General features: G+C 43.6%; 2 protein-coding genes across 4 annotated transcripts in view; one reads left to right on the forward strand and one right to left on the reverse strand.

The window, feature by feature from the left end:
• The window catches only part of tfb1m (transcription factor B1, mitochondrial), a 35,749-nt gene extending 15,047 nt beyond the window's left edge, over positions 1–20,702 (forward strand). For both annotated transcript variants that reach the window (XM_054796249.1, XM_054796250.1), the window contains exons 7-8: positions 15,725–15,852; positions 19,014–20,702. In XM_054796249.1, the coding sequence (XP_054652224.1) occupies positions 15,725–15,852; positions 19,014–19,281 (396 nt within the window). In that variant the 3' untranslated portion in view covers positions 19,282–20,702. The remainder of the gene's footprint in view (positions 1–15,724; positions 15,853–19,013) is intronic.
• On the reverse strand, positions 28–21,252 carry LOC129192331 (claudin-20). Of its 2 annotated transcripts, none has more exons than XM_054796252.1 (2): positions 21,048–21,252; positions 28–5,566 (listed from the first exon to the last, which is right to left on the reverse strand). In XM_054796252.1, the coding sequence occupies exon 2, from the start codon at positions 5,414–5,416 to the stop codon at positions 4,691–4,693; it is 726 nt and encodes a 241-aa protein (XP_054652227.1). In that variant the 5' UTR covers positions 5,417–5,566; positions 21,048–21,252; the 3' UTR covers positions 28–4,690. The 2 variants fall into 2 exon arrangements, with proteins under 2 accessions (XP_054652227.1, XP_054652226.1); XM_054796251.1 differs by lacking the exon at positions 21,048–21,252 and adding an exon at positions 6,106–6,434.
• Between the last annotated feature and the right edge of the window lie 3 nt (positions 21,253–21,255).

Raw genomic sequence — 21,255 nt, forward strand, 5'->3', positions numbered from 1 at the left:
TAACAAGAGTTTTTAGTTTAGTTTTAGTCATAGTTTTTCTAACTAAAATGAACTCTAGTTTTAGTCATACTTATGTCATGGAAATGTATTTAGTTTTAGTCAACTAAAATATAAAGTATAAATGATAAGGCATCTTTAAAAAGGTCATTATTTAGGCAAAGCATCTCAGTAATAAAAGTCTTAACAAAAAGGTGATAATAATAATAATAATAATAATAATAATAATAATATCTATAATATGACACAGTACAGCTACAGCAGGAAGTAATAAATCAGCTCTGCATAGCACACATCTATTATGAAACTCAGCTCTTCCTCAGCTACAAAAACTGCAGTCAACATAACATGACGCCGCTTCAAGTCAGTTGTGCATTAAGCGCTGATAATCGCTCACATGTTCTCCTGAGCGTTATACGTTCCATGTATATGTCTACTATCTCCCAGGCGTCCACCGGCAGCCGCTAGATCAATCGCCTTCAACCTCAAATGAGCATCACATGCACCTCTCCACCGTTCTCCGTGATGAGTAGTGATGTGCGGATCGATAATGAAGTATAGATACTGCTGATACCAGATCTTTAGGCTCCTAAATTGATTGTCAAATCAAAATATTGCTACTTTGATACTTGGGTCATTTGAGGTAATGTCTATCATTAACAGGAACACGGTTAAAAGTAACGAAATTGTTGAGACCTTGTCTAAATGTTATGCTGTTGTTTAAAATAAATGTGTTATATTATATTCTTCATTTTATAAGCTATGCTCTTGGTTCGGTATCACCGATACCAACCTGAATTTTACTCAGTATTGAATCGGAAACGAAGTCAGTGGTATCACACATCAAGCGTAGCAGCAGATGTCACGACACCCCAACACAAATGAGCCTCGTCCCCGGATAAGCCGCACGGTTCAAAGCGTGAGAAAAAAGTAGTAGCTCACACACGGGAAATTACGGTACATATGACAGAAATGATTCGTCAACCAAAGGAACACCGTTTTCAATTAAAACCTCCTTTTTCACGGACACGATACCACCTCTGACCTGGCCCTAGCTAGATGAACCTGCTCCATGTGTATGCCCACCAATTAATCACATTTTTGTTCAAAATTCTGGAGCTTTGCCAACTGTCAGTCAGGTACAGGCGTTGATTGGTTTTCAGTGAAGAGACAAACTAGCATGATGTTGCTGTTAAAATGTTGTGAAAAATGCACTGTGGATCACATCACTAGTGTTGCCAACGTTTGTGTCCTCCTTCACTTCTTAATGTTACGTTGTGGTATGTGATATTTATGGCATCGATTACGTTTGACAATTGCACAATTAGAGTGTTGCATGTAAAAAGTGAATAAAGGGTACAATGACACTTGGAGCCATACACAATATCGCAATTATACTTGACCCTAGCATCTAACCATTAAAAAAACCAATTATAGTTATAATAAAGTAATTTTCAAGGTACTTCAAATGGCTTTACATGGGACAAATAAAAAATTCATCTCCTGAGTCCAGTTCCCTTTAACTCCCAGGAAGGTTATTATTCATGCTGTCATCTTGGTGAGGAATGGCTGGGTGAGCTTGGGCGCGACATTAGGAGAAGAATTCCTTCTTCAAAACCCATTTGCACATGGCGATGTTTTATGGATGCATACAGTCAAACCGATGCTACGTCTCCCCCGGGTGCTGCGTAATAGCAGCCTGGCTGGTCGGCTGCTCTCGGCACAGTTTGTACCGTCCCACAATCTGTACATTTGGCAGGAAAGGTAGCCGCCATCTTCCCACTTCTTGTACCCGCGTAACATACACCCAGCAGGCATGTTGCGTTCATAAAATAGTTTTATTGGTAAAAAATAGAACTACTCGCACAAGCACATTGAGACAACTGTATCAGAAGTTGTGAGCTGCTCCTCATCACAAATATGCTCTGGCAAAGTAAGAAGTGCTAAAGCATCCACAAAAATAAGCTGCAGTTTATCAAAAAGATAACATCTTGGTACAGTTTCTATGCACATTTGGAACTCTTTAAACTCTTAGGACCACTTTGCGCTCAGGCCGTTTCTAAGCGAATGAAACTGCGTGCTGATGTCAAGCTGCACAGACACAAAAGAGAGGAACCGCTAGCCAGGCTGGAGCGGTCGGACATTTCCTTTTTTTTTTCCCTTCCAGAGTGCCACTTGTGTTGTGTTTGTACTGGTGCAGGGAGCTTGAAATGCTCAACCATTTGAAACAAACTACTCTTAAAATAGTAACACAAAAAAGGTGCATTTGAGTACTCTTCTTATAAAGAAGATATGGCGTGGTCATGGTATTGTATCTTCGTTTGGAACATTGTGAGGAAACTCTTAAGTCCCTCAGCATAAACAAACACCTAGACACTTGTGTACAGTTGCCACAGAGCTTTGAATATTCCTGAAATAAATATATTCGTTTAGAAAATACCACCCTCAAGTACTCCCCACACTCAGGCTTAGTGAATCTCACTGTGCTTTGGGAAATCAGGAATAAAGAGGATTTGAAATAACCCTCGAAAGCCGCCTAGGACTGCACACAAGCATCTAGTTGACTTCCGACGTAGTCTAGCAGAACAAATCCATAAAACATTCGCTAATGTACAATTCATGTACAAACGATACGTTAAAAAAATAAAGATAAAGGAGTCAAAATAGTAATAAAGTGTGTCATCATGAGACTACAGTATTTGGCACATTCTTGAAACACAAAAATGCCAGTATTTGTCGATGACATGGCACATTCTTAGCGTTTTTGTTTATTGCATTGGTTCGGGTGCCTGGGCACTGAGTTCTTGTCAGCAGGCCAGCTCTGTCGGAGATGCTGGGGCAAGATGGTGTAGAAACCTGGCCCCTGAGGGCTGCCAGGACTGGAGATGATGCTCACAGTGATGCCTTGTGGTGTGCCGGCATCGGCCTGCAGGTGGCAAGCTGGGCTTAGCCATCTGCTCCCCCCACAGGAAGCTGTGTGTTTATGACAGAGAAGGAGGGAAGTGTGCGGTCCTTTGCGTCACAGCCAAAGCCTGTCTCAATCAAAATCCAACATTCCTCCCCTCCTTCTCCTCTAGAAAAGAGCAGACGCGCACTAGTAGGGGAACGTGTGAAAGCGCAACATTGCCCGTGACATTTGAGTGGGTGGGAGTTATGTGTGTATGTGGGGGTCATGCTTTCTACATGCATCAGCATTCTCCAGTCAGCGATCGCAGCTGTGTGACGTGTGACGGAAGCAGGAAGGAGGGAGTGGCGTGTGTGGTGGTGTATCGTGACAGGTAGGAAAGACAAGCAGCAGTCAAGTGGATCCTATTTAAGACATTGAGAGCTTCTGCACATGCAGACTCAACGCTGACGCGCTTGGAAAACCAGTCAGATATGGAGAATGACGCAAACCCTTTTTAGCTGTCTGCCGTATAACGAGCCAGTCGACCATGGTTGAAGAGGCTTCACGTTTGTGCCACTCAAGCCACTAAATGTGCTTGGGCATTCCTAAAAAATATCTAACTATTTAACATGGATGCTGCTTCTTCTCACTGGCTAATAAAGGGGATTAGGCTAAGTAGTGTGCACAGAGGTTCTGACTGAAGCTTATGGAACAATGGGAAGAGACAAAAAAAGATGTCCCACTATAAACAAATCACTTGGCTGACAAGCGCCAGCTCTCAGACAATAATTTGGTTTCCATGGTACTGTGGAGGAGGACGGCAGGCCAATAACACATGCAAAGCAAGCATTTGTGTTGACTGTGTCTTTAAGGACTCTCACAAAAGCATATGTAGGAGTGTGTGTGTGTGTGTGTGTGTGTGTGTGTGTGTGTGTGTGTGTGTGTGTGTGTGTGTGTGTGTGTGTGTGAGCCTGGAATGGTTAGATTGGCTGGAATGGGCATCTTACCGACAGGGTGTTTTTTGCCTGGATGGAAATATGAAAGCAGCCCACTCCCACATAGTCCACTTCACTCAAGGATTCAATTTCTTCGCTGTTTGTTTCTCTCCATCTCTCACACCTGCCGAGAGGAGAGCAGGTATCTGTTTGTCCGCATTTCCTCAAATCCTGCCCAACAGCCCTCGTCTCCTCGTCATCGAACACATACAGCACGCCAGTATCTCTACATCATGTGCAGGCACAGGCATATTGCGTGGCTATGTCTCGGGCATTCCGCTGTATTGATACACAAGACAAGCTCCACACAGCATGCTTAGAGGCAAGACATCAGCGTCACTGGAACAGCAAACAAAAATATGGCCATTTTTGAAAAGACATCAACCTACTGCGTTTGTTGTCAATTGAGACGGCTCCAAACGATTGTAAATAGCAGCTAAGTGATTGCTTTTTTTCAATTTCAACCTTTGGTGAGGGGAAAAAAAAATCTTATTTGCTTAATCCACTCCCCGGGGAACCCTCCCAGTGATTTACCGATGAAGGATGTCTTGCATTTGGTTGGCGGCTCCCTTCCATTGTGCAGCACCTCATCCGTGCTTCTGAAACCTTCACTCTGTTTATTCCAAGGTGCTGCTCAGGGATTACCTCCACTGCTTGTGCTTGCAAAAGAGGAAAAAAAAGACAGGAGCAGGGGCTGGTTACTCTTCCTTTCGTCTTTTCCCCCACCTGTGTGGAGCACAACCTACTCTTGTGGCATAAGCCGTGGTAGTCCACCCCTCCTGTCAGCTGGTGCATACATAACACTGCTTTCCTACACATAGTCCTGCAGGCTGTAGCCAGTCTTATTGTCTAACGGGGAGAGAGAGCAATACTGATGCTGGAGCTCTTGTTGTTGGAGCAGCTGTTGCTGCTGTTGCTGCAGCAGCAGTTTGTCAGGCGGTGGGAGGAGGACCAGGTCCTGTGGGCCATGCCGCTTCCCAGAGCAAGACATGCAGAAGATGGACCCCCCCATTAGGAGGAATCCCGCGGAGACAAAGGCCACATACACAGCCCCCCCAGGCTCAAACTTATTGCTCTCGGGCACAGTGGAGTCCAGGAAGTTGGTGATGACCTCGTTGGTAAACCAGGAAGCAGGCACCAGACACAGAAACCCGGCGGCAACGAAGCAGCCGCCGCTGGCAATGGCCGCATGCCGCTTGGAACGCCGCCCCCCTCCCCAGCGCGTGCACTTGAGTCCAAGCGATGCAAGGCAAAGGCCCATGGCCGCCAGTACGCAGCACAGCACCATGGTTGTGCGGGCAGTCTGCAAATATGCAGGAAGTGAAAGCACGGAATACTTGAGTGTGCAGCTGAACATTCCCGTGCTGTACCATGTGCAGTCCATCCACAGTCCCTGCATCTGGGAGATGGCTGTGATGATGTTGGAGCCCACATCGGCGCTGACCTTCCAGTTGGGCAGCAGAGTGGCCACCATGGCACCCATGATACCCAGCAGCGCTAGCACAAATCCAAATATCTGCATGCCTGTTGATGCCATGCTTGGTTTTCAAGCCTCAGCCGACGTCCTCGGCGGGTAGCATTCGCTGGCCCCTTCTCGTCCAACCACGTCTCTACCCTCTCCTGGCCCGTGTAGCAGTTTGGAGTCAAATCCTGGGCTCCTCAGCTCTTCGGCTGCAGCTCCACTGGACTGGAGGAGAGAGACACAAATGAGAAAAAGAACAGAGTGCCTGCTTTCTCCCCTCGTTCAGCTCACACAGACACACTTTACTGGCTGGAAACAAAGGGCGAGCAATAAGAGCTGACGGTGCCTGTCCCTAGGTAAGCAAAATAAAGGAGTTATTGTGCATGTGTGCATTTTCTGTGTTCTCTCCTGTGTCTTACAACAGCTCATACTGGAGAGGGAGAAATTATTTTGTGCTATTTGCAATGCTCAATCCTTATGGAGACTTAAGGCTGCAGTGCCCTAATGTAACGCTCATCAACTATCCATTCCACCCCAGGGGTTTCAGTGTGTTTTACCAAAAAAGTCAGTTTTTAACAGCTTTAAAACATCCCAGTCACATTTTTGAAAAAACACAAATAATGTAATAAGTCACTAGAATGTAACTTTGTCAGCCTGCTGATTCCAACATTAAATACATCTAATCTAATTAAGGTAATTCCCGTCAGCCCCCAATGGGGAAGTGCTTTCTTTTGTTTTTACGTCCCAATAAAACAATCGCTTACCCTGGCTGCTGCTGCTGCTGCTGCTGCTGCTGCAGAGCTGCCGCTGACGCGTCACGTTGTTCGCGATGATTCCGGTAAACACACACGCACACGCGCCGTTAGCACACAGAACAACGGCAGACTGTTGAGGGGGCGACGTGGACGATTCAGCCCGGTCCGCGGCTCCGTTCGAGCCATCCATCTCCTTAGCAACAGCGGAGGAGAGCACATCCCAACCCGACAGACCACACAGGCTGGACCGGAGCCTGCTGGGAGGAAGAGCCGCGGTGCACTTGCGCTCTCTCTATTCTCGATCGCCCACCTCACTCTCTCCACTCCCCGGTGTGTGCGTCTGTCAGTGTGTGTGTGTGTGTGTGTGTGTGTGTGTGTATATATATATATATATATATATATATATATATATATATTTGTATATGTGTGTGTGTGTGTGTGTGCCTGCCTGCCTCACAACCACTACTTGGAAAGAGACAGAACTCTCCCAACTGCGCGTGCTGCCTGTCAACAGCTGTCAACTAAACATGGACAGCTAAGTGTTTGTCAAGCTGCACTACATATACATTACATACATTGGACATCTTTAACCATATTATTGTGGTATTTAAAGAATATGCAGGTTATTTTAATATTCCAGCTAATGTAATGAAGTAAAATTGCCCGTTTTTACATAAATAAATGTCACTTCCATTGACACAATGACTAAATTTACCAAAAACAGAGACTTTAAGGTCCCCTATTATGTAAGATTGACTTTTTAATGATCGCATAACAGTAATATGTGCCCCTCGAGCCTGTTTATGAGCACCAAACCTGAAAAAAAATCTATCATCTCCATCACTTGTTAGCCACTTTTCTCAAAAATAGAGTGTCAGTTTGAAGTTGTTTTGTTTTGTTGGCATCATGAAGGAAAACCGTCCTTCCTCATGGACATGATACCGCCCCTATCTAGATGACCCCCCAGTGTATTCGCCCACAAAGACCAAACAGAAGGCTTTGCGACACATCTTAAAATAAAGCCTGGAGCTCTGCCACCGAGCCATCAGTCAGCTGTGGGAGCTGTAAGTTTTAACAATTCGTTTTTCTTCAGTACCTGCAATGTTAGCACTGTAGCTCAATAGCATTAAAGCTACAGACACACAAGTAGGGCCAACTAAAAGTATTTTTAAACTGTCTAAATTGCAGCTTTAAGGCTAGGTTTTGGGCAACACACTCGGAACAAACCAATGTTGGATCTATGAGGGTTATTTAAAATTGTTGAAAAAGACTATAAAATGGGACCTTTAACATCAGCCCAAAATATATGTATATACAGTATCAACTTATTTTTGTATTGCCATTCTGTCACTGGTCATAGCTACAATACCTTTGCCTTGACAAATATAACAACACTCAGCCTTTGTCGACAATGACAGAGAGGTATTCATTTAACAGTATGTTTTTATTTATTTATTGTGGTTGTAGTTTGGGGTAGAACCGCACTGGATCATACTCTGAGGGTGATACAGATATTTTGGTAACCACGTGAGGTCAAAAATTCCATCCATCCTGTCTATATTTTACTATAGTTCCATAACGCAACACAACTGGGAAGGGTAGGGACTAGCGTCATCACGATCTCATGACCTGGTCAGCTGTGTCCTAATGATCTTTGTTTATTTTTGTGGTAGAGCATGTGTACCTCACCACATACAAGCGGACCCTCCCTTGGGTGTTATCTTCATCAGGCATTCGTCAGTGGGGGACTTAACCTCCCAGCTGCTCCGCCGTATGCGCCTGCTTATCTCAGCCTTTCAGTAGAGGGCATACAACAGGAGGTCGTGACAAGGACATTGTGGCTTCATGAATGACAAACAGGACAAAATGAGAGTGGGGTTGCAAGGAGGCCGACCTGATACGTTTGGACACACACGTTTTGTTTGGCCATATCTACTGTGGGGATATGATTTTGCCAGCCCCCTTATGACAATCTAATGTGAAAAGCACTGACTCTACAGCAGTGGTTGCAAACATTTTACAGTCGTGCACCCCTTCAGACATACTGTATGACTGGAAGTCACGTAGCCCCTACTCCTGCACATTGAAAAAACGTAAACCACACAATGAAACATCTTTTATAAATTATTACATATATATTATGACCTTATATGTCTTATTTTTCAACTGCACACATAGGCTACTCATTTAAAAGTTAGAAGGTTAAAATATTTCCTGGCAGGTTTGTCTTCGGTTTGGTACATTTATTTGTATGTGTACTGTATGTGTTTTGAGTCTTTAAGTGGTGACAAGCTGTGGTAAGATGTGGTGAACTGTGATCTTTATGCTCTTTTGCTGTGCTTTGGTCTTCAACAACATGGAAATAATCAGTACGAGGCAACTAATGTTACACGTAAACATAATAATTATAAATAATTATGAAAACAAAGGCACATACTGCACAGAAATCAATTAGGAAATTAAAGACGAGGCTTATTACTGAGCCAAATGGACATATGAGCACGTATGGCATGAGATTACGAGCTAGCATTATTAATGCACGTCATAATCAAACGTACTTATTTGTTCATCTAACGCAGAACAATGAACAACTTCATGCTCTCACCTTTCTTCTGTGCTGTACTACCGGCTGTGGCTGTTCATATGAGGCATTGGAGTGCATTACGTAAATCTCAGTGTTCGGCGCTAATGTAGTACCCCTACCCATTGCTTTGAAATAGGTTGGGTGCAGTTGATTTGTTAAGCTATTGATCTGTTTATTTAAAGCGACTCAATACTTCCTCCAGCCCATCCATTGTTATTCTAGAAAAACTCCCCAGCGAAACTCAAAATTCAATCTGAGCATGCTGAGATGGGGCAACTTGCACTGCCTCAAATGTGTTGTTACTTCTGGTATTGGTACCACTGCTGCCAGAAAAGAATCTTTCCACTTTTCTGCAAGCACAGTGGAGTTTGTTGTGTGTGACCTGTCTCCTTGTAACTGATGAGATCCTAAGTGCTGATGCTGGTGTTGCACCAGAGGGAATATGATAAATAAATAAATAGATGATAAAAGGAAGGCGAAAGAAGGTGCAAATAGAGAAAAAGCAAAATGCAGTTAACATACGGTGGGGGAGTGCAGATGTATGACGCTGCGATGTGTGAAGATATCGCAGGCTATTAAAAGCGTGGTACCCCTCTTTCATTATCACCTCACAGGCAGAGCTCCCCAGTCTTTTCTGCAGCACTGCTGGACCAGTCACGCTATAGCATGACCCGCATGAGGGTCTTTTATCGTTTAATTAGCATTTTCCTACTTTATGTGTTCCCTGCTGAAATTGCTTTCCACGCTCGTCTTGCGAAGGCAGTTTGTTCACAGCTGAGATGCAGGGTGATGTGCGATAGCTGCTATGTCGCTGTCAGTGCAGTCATGTAGCACAGCGTGGCCTGGGTCCCGTTTCATCATGTGACAAGCTGTCCAAAGAATGTGGCATCTTGCAACATCGTCGGTTTGGGTAACAAGTCTGACTCTCAGTGGGTTTTAAATAGCCCATCTAAACTATTTACCTGCGTTTAACAACTCTGGGCAGAGTTTGAGCATTTGTACGAGGAAAGCGGCTCTCAAAGAAGCTGATCCAGTCTGATGTCCTGTGTGCATGCCTTGGGCGACTCCATGGGAAGTGCGCTGGGCTGCCTGCACAGGAAGCCAAAGCCCTTCCTCCTGAAAGCCCACAAGTTACATCAGCCTTGTGTATTCAGCCGCATTGACTGCTGCCGTCTCGTCTCCAGAGATCGCCTTTTTGCACTGGTGTGGGGGTTGTCTTCTCAAAGTATTGTCCTGATTAATGTAACTCTTCTTATTCTTCGGTTGCGACGTCTCTGTGAGCTATTCTCCCCTGTATTCCCTGGCTGTAGATCACTTTTCCAACCCCTCTTGCTTTTTCTCAGAAGCAGTCATTATGTAAGTGCAAGTGTTTCAGGTAGCAAGGTGGCTTGTGCCTCTGGGCCTCTGACATCCCATCTCAGTTTGAGGAACATGACAAATTACAGCTCACATACCTTTGGGTGAAAACTCACCATGAAAGAGGTGGTAATGGGAAAGAAGAGCTGTAGAACTAAAGGGCAATGTTTCAGTAATACAGGTCCCTACTGATCTTTGGGAAGGTCAAACATAGGAACTATGGTAAAGCCCAAGTGTGTTAATATGGATGTGGGACTTTTTAAAAAGGCCTCCAACTGCAGACAAAAACAGGCCATTGACTTTCAGATAGTGATCTTCATTCCTATTTTGCCCTTTTCAAACACCCCACCATCCGACCATCTACAATCCTTGCTGTCAGGCTGAGTTTTTACTGGAGCACTTGGTGGGGGTGTCAGTTTTCACCACATGTTTCAATGCACACAATATTGCATCAGCATATTTTTGTCCTTGCCGTATTTGGTAGTAGACTTGTGCACTTTTAGGGATTATTGTTTGACAGGGCAAGACATCTAACTGACAAAGAATGTTAGATTGTTTGTCTGCATCTGAAACTTGAGTTTGGCACTCTGGTGCCAACCCAGGCATTTGCTTCATTCAGTCATACATTTTGTCTGCAGGAGATCCAATCAGATTTGAAGCCCTACTGTCCATCATTTGCAAGTGACAGGATGGCATTGGTTGTAGCTACACAGCAGCACTGATCTATCTGCATGGATTGTTGTCGTAAGTACGTCAACACCTGCAAGTATGGAGAGGTGCAGCTTCTACACTGCACTACGCTGTGGTGCAGCAGACTTTGCTATATAGGTGGTCCTCGGGTTACAAACGAGTTCCGTTGTTAGACTGTGAGGTAAGTCGAGCTTTGGTGCAAGTTGGAACTTATACCGAAATAATACTTAAGTGAACACCACCCAAGTGAAATCACTCACACTGTGCACAGAACACATGGAGGGCATGAAACAGCAATGGAAAAAAGAGAGAATAATTGTGTAGCTTTTATTCCTGTGCCTTTTTGGGAGGAGAAAGTAGAAAAGGCAGGAGAACAAGTAAAACAATCTTTTAGTCTTTTCCTGAATCAACATGAGGCTCACTGAGACATTCAGTCTGGTTGAATTTCAGCAATTAGACCACTTCCATGATGATGGCTTTTTTTTGGTACATTCCCACTATAAGAGCCTGCCTTACACTTGGGTGTCATAACGAAGTCCAAAAAGCTAAATAATAAGCAAAGTTATCACCTCTGTGTAGCTTTGAATGAGGCATGCACCATTCACCCATGGCAGTGCCAATTTATCCGCTGCACGTGCTGTAGCTAGTTTTTGAGGGAGTCGTATTTATGGACCAAAATTACGGTTTGAATTAATTTGTAGGAGCCTGTTCGTAACCACGAAACACCTAACGCTGTAAACCGAGGACCACCTGTATAGTGAGAAGCTTGGCAACGTTGGCAAAGTAGTAACTGGAAAAAAAGACTGATGGTTGTGGTTTGTATCTTCCCTATTGATGGCAAAGTCGTTGTTGTTATTCATCCACTGGACTATTAGTTCCCCTGCATCTTAAGATGCTGTGTTATCATCGCACCAACGTTTTCCCAGCAGAAAGCCATGGAAAGTTTGTCGAATTACGTGACAAAACGTTTCCAAGCGATAGGGTGATCTGCTGGGTACATGCTTATGGGAGCCTTTCATGTAAAATACTCTTCCTTCAGCAACACAGACTAATAATATGGTGGAGTTTGTTTTTCAGGCCTGTGACCAAATGAGATGTCTGTGTCCTTTGGGATCGATCTATACAGAATAAACTCCTTTTCACGAGTCACTTGCTTTTGCCAATATTAAATAATTGTATTTTGACCCTTCTATATTTGGGAGGGGAGGTGTTCATAGCACCTTTACAATAAGGCCGGGTGACAGCATGTGATTTACAGCGGAGTTTCCATGCATGTTGAGGTTATGGGTGGGGAGGATTAATGGCAGGCTACAGTATATATTACAGTGCTGCTACCTAGTAAAGCTGTGCAGCAAGGCCATCCATAAATCATAATAGCAAAGTGACATGGACAAGCTGATGGCTGGAATGCCGCCACCCTTATAGTCCCAGTATCGACTTTTCCCTTCGGTCTTCTCTTAAATCATCAAGTGCAGAATATAAATGGCCTAATTATTCCGGCAGAGGGTGGAATTAAAGGCGTGGGTTTTTATTGCTTCTCTAGAACAGATGGTGGTCTGATGTTGCATCACCAGCACTGATAGAAGCATTTTGCAATTCAGATATATAGGCTCAAGCCAAATCCCTCCGTGTGGATATGACAGGTGGAAAAATGGATTCTTATAATGCTAACCGTTGTTCCAACTGAATGATGCAGCTATGCTTCTCGTCACCAACATCTGCTGCTCATCCTTTTGGATTCAAAATACTCCCTGAGAACTGAAAGAACAGGAAAAAGGAAGATGTAAGAATTAAAGGTCATTGCTGCTTTGGACTTGGTACACATTTAAAGAACTTGTATGGAGCGATCTCAGCATGCAGCTTGCCGGGTGGTCAGAAAATATGTTTCCACTTTTGTTGTCCCATTAATGTGCTCCACACAGTAGTGAGAAACTACACAGGCCTATCTGTAGATGTGATAAGATAGCACTGCAGTTTAGCAACACAGCTAAAACGCAGTCACAGGTGTTGGCTTGAAGAAGGCATCTTACCATCTCATTAAGAATGCCTCACAAATCCTTGGACTCCTTTTTTCCCTTCCCAACTCCTAGCACCACCCCAGGAATCTAACAGACAACTGAATGAGTAAGTCACCAAATCCACGAATATAAGCTTGAGGGGTGCACAAGGAGCTTCTCAGGGTACGCACCCCGTGTGGTTGTTTGCATGACGAATGGAGGCGGGGGGCCATTGTGGTTCTCAACTCTCTCTGCAAGTTCCTTTCAATCTAGGACGGATAAGTTAGAAATGTTTTTCCCCTATAATGGCTCTTAAAAAACGCCCAGAACCACAAAGCACTTAAGGGAATCAAATGTATTATTATAATGATGACTAATACCGCTGATGTTTGTGACGTGTGTGACTAGCCAGAGCGCAGCTAGCGGACCGACGACTGCTAAGCTCCTCTGTGCGCTGCCTTGCCAGGCCATTGGTTCACATTCATACACACACACGGTGGATTGTGTGCTAGCGCCCTCCATTAAGCTACAACATTAATGTCAAACACTGTTGACAAAGGAGCACCAAATGCCCACATGTGGGATTATGAAATTGTCTTCTGATGTAGTATGTTTCGTGTGATTCCATTCTGGTGTTCAGAAGATAAAGGAAGATGATCCTTTAGAGGAAAACAAACAATCAGGGGGAGGGTGAGGGAAACACGTTTGTGTGTGTGTGTGTGTGCGTGCGTGCTTGTCAGCTAAAGCGAAACAGATCCTAAAGCCATAGAGAGGGACTCTGCTGAGTCTGTCACGACTTCTTCAACGACATGTCACATCAGCTTAGGGCAAACACACGGGAAGGATCGAGATGCAACACCTCCACCAGGGAGGAACACACACATGTAGGGATGTGCACAACATTGCACGGAAACATATGCTTCAGAGTCTTTAAAGTCAACACCCCAGAGGTTGCACTACAATCCAGAGTTGTAAGAGCTCTCAATGTACTTTTCGGAATTGTGTTAAAAAAAAGTTCAACATTGGTTTTATCATACCATAGCATATTTTCCCACATGCTCCTTGAAGAGGGGATGCATTTGTTGTTGAACTTAGATGGGCCTGGATACTACTTTGGAAAGCTGGTGGGAAAAAATAAAAACACGACCACCTTGTTTTCCTTTCCTTACAGTTCCAAATGCAAATCCATTTTGGCCTGAAACCTTCATCTCTCAGCTAGAAGGCTGAAGCAGGACTGTACCTTTCAGCATGACAATGGCATCAATGAAACATCGAAATCAACAAAATAATGAAAAGCTTTGACCTAAATTGAATTGAAAATCTATGTTGTGCATAGAGATGCCTTCAAAATCTATTGCGAAGTCCACATGTGCCTTTCTGATAGACTCCAACCCACACGTTTAGGACATGAATTCATTCATATTCTGTGCCGCTTAGCCTCACTAGGGTCCTGGGGGTATGCTGGAGCTTATCCCATTTGACGTTTGGCGAGAGGTGGGGTACACCCTGGACTATGTGATCAGCCAATTGCAAGGCACCTATAGACAGACAGACAACCAAGATTTGCTTCAAAATGCATATTTTTTTTTACTACTAGGCCGTATTCAACCACACAACAGCATGATTTATTCATATATTTTTGAAAACACATGCTTTTATGAAGCGGCAAAATTTAAACTGCGTGTGGCGAGGATGACTGTACTTCAATAATATAAAATAAAATGATAAGTACTAAATTCACCAATGTGAAATAAAATCCACAACAAATTGTCAACATTTACACAGTAAAACCAGCAGCAATACAGAACACAGGAATGTGCAAAAAAACATCCTGCTTGTGATGTTCCTAATTCCTGTGTTCGTGAACGCACCTCGCTCACCGTGGCCGTGATTGGGTGATAACGAGGAAGTGTTGTGTCAATGTTGTGAAGAGCATTACAGCGAAATGTGGGTGCTGTGTTGGAAGTGAGCACTGTGAACTGATCTGTGTTCCTCTGTGGGGCTTTCCTTGCACGATATCATCTTCATGAACTTGTCATTTAGGACCGAAATGAGGTACCGATAGCTACTTTTAGATTTGGTCTGGCTCCTACTGTTAATGTTAGCACCGGCCCCAGTATGGAGTCAACTTTTGGTACCCATTCCTTGTCTTGAATGAATTCATGCAAAATGCAGCACACTACAGTACTCATCTGCAACCAGCGGAGATTCAGTCTGTTTAAAGAGCAACAACATGATGTCAGCTATATGAAGTTGAGCCACATCCATGTCAACACTTATTAGTGTTTCAGCCTTTTAAAAATAGGATTGTTGTTGTTACTTTGCAGCAAGCTTGATTTGTTTGCTCAGACTGGTTTCTTCCCAGGACAATCTGTGTTCCAAACGCTATTGTTGAACAATCCATGTGACGCGCCATGACGTCATGGTGTTTTCCTCCTCCAGACCTTTTAGGCGTGCTTTCTTCCTGCAGTGTTTCCAGCCCGGTTTTGGATTTTTGGTCACAGCCATGGTTTTATTTGTTTCAAACGTTCTTAAGAAGTTACGCTAAGGAACTTCACATGATCAACATACTGATGCATTCATGAGTGGAAGGAAGAAAAAAATAATTTGTCAAGGCAGTACATACATATACATAGTACATACATACATACATACATACATATGTATTTACGTATATGATGAAGAGAATATGGTAAGTCGGGCCTGTAGGCAACAAATTGAACACAAAATGATAACGCTGCCACAGAAAAGACATCTCAGTCCATTGCGTTTCTATGACGACTAGAAGCTTCCTCACCTGTCAGCCATGTCGTGTCATCTTTCCTTTTATCACTTTTGTCCGGCAACCTTTCTCCACTATTGTTTTTTTTTTTTAACTTCACCCACATGTTCTATCCCACCACTTTCCTCTTCATTCTCACCAGCACATGTTTTTGCTATTTATGTTGTAACCCTTGCTCTGTGCGCGCGCGTGTGTGTGTGTGTGTGTGTGTGTGTGTAGGTGGATGTTGGAGTTGTTCACTTCACCCCTCTGGTTCAGCCTCTCATACAGCAGCCCTTCAAACTGGTGGAGAAAGTTGTGAGGAATATTTTCCAGTTCCGCAGGAAGTTCTGCCACAAGGGGATTGGGTGAGTGCTGATGCTCCATATCATTCTCTCATATCTTTTTTTTGACATTATTTACACTTCCTCATATATTTGTCTCACATACTTGGAAAGTGTGTAAACATCCTGGGCGCCCAGAAAGACCAAATTGAGACGCCCACGTGGGGCTGACCGGTTGCCCCCGCACCCTGTGCCTGCGAGGAGTCTTCATGCAGGCCCAGATATCAACACAGCGCTGCTGGCTGTGTGAACGAGAGCAGCAATTCTTAGTCACCGAGGTGGCACAATAACGACGAGGCAGCAGATTTTATATAACTGCAGCGTGTTGGCGGAAACAGAACTCTACAGGCGATTATGCACCAGAGCTGTACAGTTTCTCACTGAAGGGGGTGGGCATTTGACTCAGTTAATTATTCAACATTTTGGGGTTGGGGAGGGGGTGGTGGGGGTGGAAGAGTCTCTCTGAATGTTCTGAACTCCTGTTTCCATGCCAGTGTGGTATTGAGCAGGGTAATGCTGCCAGGAGGAGTTTCGCCATCGTGGAGGTTGAAGTGGACGTAGCTTGGACTTCGCATAGCATGTCTTCAAACACACTGAATCAACAGCGCCTCTGCTGGTTGCAGCCTAATATTGCACTCCATTTTGTACAAACGCTGTGACTATAGTCGGGGCGTTTATTTCCCTAAACTGTGAAGAGGACAGGGCGGCAGGTGGAAGCAGGTGATAATAACAGAGAAGCTTTATTCAAATTCAAATTCATTGCAGTCATGGCCAACAATTTTGGGAGTGACTTAAATTTTGTGCTTCAATAACTTTTTCAAAAAATATCCTCCTCTTTCAGTATATAACAGACACGTGCATTTTTTTTGTAAAAAAAATACTGAGGCAGCAGAGATATGAACTCATTCAATCCCAACCATCTTTCAAAAGACAACCCCTTCAGTAGCGGCCATTTTACACCATTTTGACTGATCTTCCAAGGCACACAGAATATTGTGTTCTATGGTTATACTGTATAAACATGGAACCTACCAAAAGAAAGACTAGACTCCCGTCTTTCATCAGGAAAAAAAGCTTGTTTCTACCGCCTTCTGTTCTTGAGTAATCAGCAGTAGAACATACGTAAGTTTCACGAAAATATCAGTTCTTGACCAGAAAAGGGAGAAAACCAGCTTTTTGTGAAAAGACTCATTTCAAGCGTGACTTTCACTTTGATAATTGTTTTGTTTGCTTTTGTGAATATATCAAATATCTAAACAACTATACCAACATAAACAACACACAGGAGGGGTTGTTTTACATCCAAATACCAAAGTATTTACAAATATAACACCATGAATTAGTTACAGTTTTCACATTTGGAACGGAACTGTGTGTGTACGCGTGTGTGCGCGTGTGCATGCGTTCAATTTTCCCTACAATGCGTAACCTTCTGCACGCTACACTCCACCACGCTCTCCCACCTCCTCTTGATTTTTCCATCCCTGCTGAGCTCCCATCAAATGCACTTCTGCCGCCATGTGGCCGTTTTTATGGCTTAAAATTGCTTTGAAAGTGAAATGCATAAGCGGAGAGTTGTGTCATCACCTCTTTTTGCCGCTCGTGCTAAAAACCATAAAAGATGTATAAATACGTTGTTGGGATCGGGCATTCGGGTCCATCAAAATGTATAACTACCTCTTTGGGATTGAATGAGTTAAGTGCAAAAATTAAGTTCCTCCCCACATTTTTGACCATGATTGTAAATAACAACTTTACATTGTTTAACTTTGTTATTAACGGTTTGGAGTCCATGAGAAAGTGGAAACGAAAACGTAGCCCTCTTCAGTTATTTATTGTGTGTATATGTCAACACAGCAGTCACAGAACCAATGTTGTAATACTGGTAAAGGAGCATGGAACTCCACTTCTAGGTCACAACACAATCTACCATCCACTTTTAGCACCACATTTTTGGTATGTCAGCATATCGTCCAATGGCCATACACCTGCCAATCGCTCATTGTTAGTCACGGTTCACTGCATAACAGGTGACATCAGCACAGTAGGTGGCGGTATGCATCACAACCCCACTTCTTAACACATCTCATATGCACACAGGCGTGTGGTCAGCACAGCACCCATTACAATGACATGCACATGCATCATGGCCAGTTACGAAAATGAAATTATGACGTCAGTTAGCGACTTCTACCAACTTTTAGGAGCTACACCTGCAGTAAATCACATACACATACAGTAATCCCTCGTTTATCGACGTTAATTGGTTCCGTTGGTTTTAACATAATTAGAACCCTCTAGACATAAAATAACACCCCTCTGGTTACTTTTAGACTCATATTACCCAATATAGTAGATATAGCAATAGAAAATATGCCATTTTAGACATAAATAAGATTCGTACTCGCTTGGAGTGGATTATGGCTGCAACAGTAGCCTGTGTTATTAATGTGATGATTATGATGATGATTATGTTATTATTATTGTGCATGTTGTGACATAATTCCAACCTGCAGGTTTTGGTGCTTGTGTGTCTCAGCCAACATGACAGTAAAATTACCTAGTGACACCTAGTGACCAGTGTAGAATACTACATATCATCACATCTTTAAGCGGGTCTTTTGAGTGCCTTATATTTGTATTTCAGATCGTTTAGCCATTTTTATGTTTGAGAATACTTAATTTAGGCAAAACATATGTCAAATATTAACATTGCTAATTCCTACAAATAATAGGCCGTATTCAGCATGACTTACTCTGACTTATTTTTGAAAAGCTTTGACAAAGTGAAGCTGATTGCAAAAGTGTCTGATCGTCAAGACTGTTCGCAAGATGAAAACAAAACAGCATTTTTCTAAATATGTGTATATATTTTGACGGAAGTGTGTCATTTTGCAAACAATCTAGGAGTTATACAAATTGCGTTTGGATAATACGGGAATATTTGGAAAAGTTTTCAAATTGCGTGTATATAATTGAACCTTTTTCAGGTGATCAGTAAAGATGAATTTTTTTGTGCTGCAGATTAGAATTGATGAGCCCTCAGTCTGATTTCAGTGACGTGCACAGACTTAAAGTTAAATTGCTGAAGGTTCCCAATAGCATTAAACTTGTATGATCATTGAGATATCAAAGCGACCTGAATAGAACACTTTTCTTATCTCCACCCCCCCCGCCCCCCACAGAATGTTGTTCCCTGAGGCGTGTCGGGAAGCTCTCACAGAGGAGATGATGCACAAGGCAGACGTGGAGCCCACCCGGCGCCCCACCGAACTCACCATCCCCCACATAAAGGCGCTGGTGGACGTCTACGCTCACATGTGCATCCGGGATCCGCATCTGAGGGGCTACGAGTACCGGGAAGAGCTCAGACTGAAACACTTGGCCAAGCAGAGGGGAGCACAGACGGGCATGCCGAGCGGGACGCCAGAGAGCCCCGAGCAACCAGAGTGAAAGGACAAAGAGAGAGAAGAGCTCCTGTTAGCTGCCTTGACATTTCCACCTGGCGCTGACATGCATTTTTTAACACGGTTTTACACGCAACCAAGAGCAACAACTGTGTGTGTCTGCATGAAGGCAAGGGACAAGAAGCACATCGTGGATCTTTTTTTGGAAGAATAGCTGAAGTGTCTGCTGAAAGAGCTGATTGGGCATCTGTGTTTCACGCCTTGCTGAGTCCACCTCGCATATCAAATCTCACTATGATGTTGGTGTAAACAACATAGCGCCACCGTATCCAGGTCATTTATTTGCTTCCACTTTGTGCCACTGTCACTTGGGAGGTGGAGCCACAGGGGAGGACAAGCGATGGGGGAAACGTGTGCGAATGTGTCATGTGTTGTGGAAAACAACTCTGGATTTCAAAAGTTAACTTTTGGCTGAAGTCACGTCACGATTCTTCTTTAAACACACCTACCATCACTGTATCTTGGCTGTACCTGTATACTGTCATATTGGTTTTGAATAAAAAGTCACTTTATTTTTAGATTTTTATGCATCCGGTTTGGGGACTTTATCTTTGCTTTAATTTTAATCTCTATTTGCAGATGATGTGATCCTGATGGCTTCATGAGGCTGTGACCTTCAGCATTTACCGGGCCGGTTTGCCCTGAGGGTGAAGCTTCTGTGGTGAGACTCGCCTCACGCACCTCTTGGGGTTGGGAGTGAGGTCTTGCCCCAGATGTAGGGGTTCAAGTATCTCGAGATCTTGCTCACGGGTGAGGGAAGGGTGCAGCATCTGTAGTAATGTGGACGCTGTACCAGACCGTCATGGACAGAAGGCAAAGCTCTTGATTTACCGGTTGAGCTACGTTCTGCTACGTTCTCCATAACTCACCCTAAGGGATACGGAGAGAAGCTCAGAGTAGATGTTGAACAGCCACTGCTCCTTTGCATCAAGAGGCGCCAGTGGAGGTGGCTTGGGCATCTTGTGCGGATGCTGCCTGGACGCCTCCCCGGTGAGGCCTTGGGGCAGACCGAGAGGACACGCTGGAGGGATTATGTCTCACAGCTGTTTTCTAGTTGTAATAAAATACAGTAATCCCTCTCAAAGATGTAGAGACTAGCCCCCCCTCAAGCAATTGCATGCTAATGGTTATCAGCCAACAGTAGTAGGAAGTATTCCTGATTTATAAATGGAATATTTTCATATAATCAGAGAAAATAAGCCATTTAAGACATAAATGAGACTCGATCATGCTTGTGGGGAAGTGATGTCGGGGGTTCAGAGTTCAGTTTTAGCTTGGCGTATGTTAAGGCCCCAACGGTAGCTCATGTTAGGGATTATTGTGCCTGTTGTGATTATTCACAATAAAAGCCTGTTCCGACAATCAAGTCTGGTGCTTGTGTCTCTCAACCAACATGACAGTAACATTACTGACACCCAGTGACCAGTGTAGAACACTTTGCCTTATGAATGCTTTATATTTTGTGTTTAGTTCATTTTGCCATTTTTATGCTTGAAGCTGCCAAATTTGGGACAAAAAAATACAATTTGCATAAATATATATATATATATATTTTTTTTTTATTTATTTTTTTTTTTAACTAGTAGACCGTATTCAACTACGAAACAGCATGCTTTAATATATTTTTTTAAGTTTGAAAGTGGCGCGAAGTTACTGCGTAAAATCGTTACCAAAGTTGTTGATTAAAAACTGCATTGTACAAAGTGCTAAACATTGTTATACTTTAGTTATCCAATAATAAAGACTTCTTACCATTAATGTGGCATGTGGGGCTGCATGGTTTTGCACCATAGTCCGTATTTTTTTCGCCATCTTCGTCAAAAGGGTTAGCTGTGCAGATTTAGCTATTTGATTAAAGGATGGCAGTTTACTTTTCTCTCAATGACCCCGGTAGGCGACCGCATTATCCAATAACAGTTTCGGTGTCTGACCCGGAAGGACAGCTGGCTCTGGCCACCCG

The sequence above is a fragment of the Dunckerocampus dactyliophorus genome, chromosome 13, assembly GCF_027744805.1.
Source record: "Dunckerocampus dactyliophorus isolate RoL2022-P2 chromosome 13, RoL_Ddac_1.1, whole genome shotgun sequence".
NCBI lineage: Eukaryota > Metazoa > Chordata > Actinopteri > Syngnathiformes > Syngnathidae > Dunckerocampus > Dunckerocampus dactyliophorus.

Coding starts and splice junctions, on each gene's coding strand:
- LOC129192331 (XM_054796252.1), bottom strand. CDS start 5,416: ATGGCATCAACAGGCATGCAGATATTTGGATTTGTGCTAGCGCTGCTG.